Here is a 4,730-nt window from a genome sequence, read left to right on the forward strand (position 1 = left end):
GGGATGTTTCAAAGAATATGACATGAAGTAAATGCTCATTAAATATTAACCACTCGTCTTCCATCATCCACCCACTCACCCTCTCTCTCTCTCTCTCTCTCACACACACACACACACACACACACACACCATTGAAATTCAGAAGGAGCTATAGAAGTACTATCAGTGAGGATTCTGAATTCAGGAACTGGGCAATTCAGGTAAAAGACTAGCAACCCTCTACACAAAGGCATCCAGGTCTTCCTAAATGCCATCTGTATGGAACAAAGAATGGGGTCAGAGAGCCACAACACCACACAAGACTAAAATATAAATATAAAAAGACGAAGAAAAAATTCCTTTGTGAGATGGATTATAAGTTAATGCCATATCCCCTAATAGCCGATAGTTGTGGTCAGTGTGGTGATTAATATATAATTGAGGTAACTGGTCGGTAAGGTGCATAGTTGTGTGGATTCAATCCCTCCAGTTAATCCTCATGTTGACTTCGTAAAGCTCCTCCCCTGTACTGCTATCAGCCAGCAGGTCCCAGCGCCCGGAGAGCAGTCACATTTGTGTCCTGCTGGCAGGCCGATTTAAGAAGTAATCCTTCCTATGGCTGAGCCTTTAGTTAGGCCTCTTTCTGCCTGGATGTGGATTAACACTTTTACACGGGTTCCTTCCAAATGCAGTTAAAGTTTAAAGAGGCTTGAAAGTTTGCTAGTTCTAATTGGCTCAGCTTGGAGTTTACTCCTCCGAAGAGCTCAGGAAGCTCAGATCAAATGACATTTCAGTACTTTACATTAAAAAGAAATAATTCATAGCATTTTCCAGCTGTTAAACATAATGCAGAAGAAAAGCCTTCCTTGACTGGGGATTAGCTCTATTGGGTTCAAGTCCTGCCTCTGTAAGTTTGGTACCAGCTCTGACCGTCTCAGCAATAAGAGCCAATGACACCCCTACCGCCTCTTTCACTTATGTTTCTCTCACACACATATGGTCTCCTATCGGGCAGCAGGGACTTCCACGCACACCAGATGGCTGGGACTCCTCTCTGGTAAGCCTGATGTACTGCTTCATACTTTGCTGATGACAGAGGAGACATCACATAGAAAAATACATCACATGAAAAAACACAATCAGACATCCTCCATGGTACAATTCATTCTCCTGGGCGTCTCCGCCCACCCAACACTGGAGAAGACGTTCTTTGTGCTCATCCTGCTGATGTACCTGGTGGTCCTGCTGGGCAATGGGGTCCTCATCCTGGTGACCATCCTTGACTCCCGCCTTCACACACCCATGTACTTCTTCCTGGGGAACCTCTCCTTCCTGGACATCTGCTACACCACCTCCTCTGTCCCTCTGGTCCTAGATGGCTTCCTGACCCCCAGGCAAACCATCTCCTTCTCAGCCTGTGCTGTGCAGATGTTCCTCTCCTTTGCCATGGGGGCCACAGAGTGTGTGCTCCTGAGCATGATGGCATTTGATCACTATGTGGCCATCTGCAACCCCCTGAGGTACCCCATGGTCATGAGCAAGGCTGCCTATGTGCCCATGGCTGCCAGCTCCTGGGCTATTGGTGGTGCTGCTTCTGTGGTGCACACGATCTTGACAATTCAGCTGCCCTTCTGTGGGACAACATCATCAACCACTTCACCTGTGAGATCCTGGCTGTCCTGAAGTTGGCCTGTGCTGACATCTCCATCAACGTGATCAGCATGGGGGTAACGAATGTGATCTTCTTAGGAGCCCCAGTTCTGTTCATCTCTTTCTCCTATGTGTTCATCATTACCACCATCCTGAGGGTCCCCGCAGCCGAGGGGAGGAAAAAGGCCTTCTCCACCTGCTCTGCCCACCTCACGGTCGTGGTCATCTTCTACGGGACCTTATTTTTCATGTATGGGAAACCCAAATCCAAGGACCCACTGGGAGCAGAGAGACAGGACCTTTCAGACAAACTCATCTCCCTCTTCTATGGGGTGGTGACCCCCATGCTCAACCCCATCATCTACAGCCTGAGGAACAAGGACGTGAAGGCTGCTGTGAGGAACCTTGTAACTTGGAAAGTGGTCAGCCAGTGATGTAGGAAGGGTCCTCCGCTGCTCTCACGCCTGTGAAGTAAGGGCTCCTGTCATTCTAGCTGCCATTGAAAGCCAAGTCAGGTTAACCGGAATGGTTTCTTGCTGCTAAGTTTATTTTCAGGGAATGCTTCACTTTTCAGGGTGTATATCCTAAATTTTGGCCATTTGTGTGACAGCTTCAACAGATGCCGGACAATAACACCCAAACCAAATGTATGAAGTCATTCTGAGTACGTGTTAAAACCAGGGAGACAGGAACCATTCCAGCAAGAAGAATGGTCCTCGCTGCAGCTGAGCTGTGGAGTCAGTGCAGGAAAGGGAGCCGGCCTCCAGGCAACACTGCTGCCCCGATGCCATTCGCCAGGAGAGTCAGAGGAATGCAATGGGGGTGGGAACTTGCACTTTGGGCTTTTATTTAATTCAGTTTGCCCAGTGTGGTAAGAAGAGACAAAGATAGTCTCCACACAGAGAATCTTTGGTGGTGGGAATATATTTTGATAAACTGAATTTCTTTTTAGCTATACAAAAATAAAGCTTTTTTCCCCTTGATGCATTGTACTCTATGAAACACTGCTGGTAAATTAAATTAAATTTAAGGAGTATAGTTTGAAATTGGTATTACCCCTTATAGGAATTCCCAATAGGAAAGCTAGTATTCTGTTAGCTACTAACTTACATTCTGGGGGAAAAAAAAAAGAAGAAGATTATAAATGAAAGGCAGGCAGGGACAGAGGGAAGGGGGAAAGAGAAAGAAAGAGGAAGGAAGGAAAAAAGGAAGAAAGGGAGGGAGGGAGGGGAAAGGCAGGAAAAGAAAACAGAAAGACGCATAGTGGCTAAATCTGTTTGAAGACTTTGAGAGCTAAAGTTTGACAGGTTTCTTTGCTCCAGGGATTCTTGGACATGCTGCAGTACAGAGTGAATGTCCAAGGTTCATAAAGTCTGTAGCATTTCCTCAATCTCCATATTTCAGCACGATAAAAATTGGGGAGCATTTTCTTACCTATTTTCAACCTGTGACTTGGGGAGGTTGCTTAGCCTTTCTCAGCCTATTTATTCATATTTTAAAACCTAACCACTTTATTTTACATGAATGAGGTAAAATATAAACAAATGCTTTGTAAGTGGTAAGCACAATAGAAATGTAAGGTGTTATTAGTAGGATACAAATGTTATCAGTGTTTTGTGCCATATAAAAAAGAGCAAGACTAGTTCCTGTCTAGAACAATAGACATGAAATATAGAGGAATGATTCAGAGATGGCAGTGGATGGAAGTGGTTTTATGGCAAGGTATATTAAGTTCTGAGACTATCGGAAGACATCTAAAAAGAGAATTTAGAAAGTCTAATTTCGAGAATAGAGCTTGAAAATGTTTGCTTCAGGTGGTATTTAAGTTTTCTTATACTTATTAAAAATGAGCTGCATAATATAAGGAAGCGCATTTTGTTAATAAAATCTCACTTTATGTTAGTCACACTTTGCACCAGTAAAAAATAATGTTACTAGTGCAAATATACAGGGGTGACACCTAGCGGCCATTCCAGCAAACTTCAGACACTTGTGGAGCCACGCAATACCAGTGTTAGAATAGGCTTCACATTTCTTGCTCAACCTACATGATGCATGGCGTTCCTCTCCAATATCCCTGATCCCAGTTATCCAGCACCTGCCTGGACACCTACAGTGACAAAGAATTCAGTACTCCCAGATTCTAGCTGTTTTATTTAGTCGCACTAGCACATTCTTCCCGGAATTACGTTAATATATGTACTCCATTAGCTTCTACTTTTCAGTTACGATTGAGCCTTGCGCCTCTACATGAAATACACCTAATCTCTTTCCTTATGGAATATGAAGTTAGTTCTTCCGGTCCCCTGAGTCCATCCCCTTCCAGCCTAAAGAGCCCCGGTCCTTCCTCCTGTGCAAAAATCACCCAACATTCCCCCACTGGCAGGCACCAAATGTGTCTAGAGCGTCATCTCATTTACTCCAGCAATGGAAAGAATATGGTATCTCTAAAACACTGTGGGAATAATAAGGACACTGCTAAGCTAACTGTTTCCCCCAAGGTAACTGAGACCGGACTGGCACAAAGAAACACTGTTGAACAAGCCCACCCCGCTTTTTCCCTCTCAGTAATGACAGCCATGTCTTTGTTTTTTTTTTTTTTTGTTTTTTTTAGATTTTATTTATTTATCTTTAGAGGGAAAGGGAAGGGAAAAGAGAGAGAAATATCAATGCATGGTTGCCTCTCGTGACTCCCCTGCTGGGAACTGGCCTGCAACCCAGGCATGTGCCCTGACTGGGAATCGAACAGCGATACTCTGGTTCACAGGCCCGGACTCAATCCACTGAGCCACACCAGCCAGGGCAGCCATGTCTTTTTATATTACAAATTATACGATCCTAGTGTCATTGTTAAATTGGAAGTTACATAACTTGTTTTCCCTAGGAACGATGGCTACCTCCACTCCCACCCTCCAACTTCACACTCCCCGTCTTTCAAAACCAGGCCCCCTGCTCCTGGTCTACATTTTCAAACAGAACAAACAGCCATAACAGGAACGAGAAGAGACAACAAGATCGAGGACATATTTCACTGACTGAGGTCATCGGTCTTTCTTAAAAAGTATTGCCATGGTACCATAAAATATAGGAACCCTTCCTAA

The 4,730-nt window shown here is 44.5% G+C and overlaps 1 protein-coding gene across 1 annotated transcript; it reads left to right on the plus strand.

Annotated features, from left to right (window-relative positions):
• Window positions 1-1,104: 1,104 nt before the first annotated feature.
• Window positions 1,105-2,063, plus strand: LOC119048775 (olfactory receptor 2S2-like). The gene is given in 2 exon segments (XM_037144552.2): window positions 1,105-1,615; window positions 1,618-2,063. Coding segments are annotated over 2 exon segments (957 nt in total).
• The last annotated feature ends 2,667 nt before the right edge of the window (window positions 2,064-4,730 follow it).

This window comes from Artibeus jamaicensis, unplaced genomic scaffold, assembly GCF_021234435.1.
Source record: "Artibeus jamaicensis isolate MK-2021 breed Jamaican fruit bat unplaced genomic scaffold, CSHL_Jam_final scaffold_1964, whole genome shotgun sequence".
NCBI classification, from domain to species: Eukaryota; Metazoa; Chordata; class Mammalia; order Chiroptera; family Phyllostomidae; genus Artibeus; species Artibeus jamaicensis.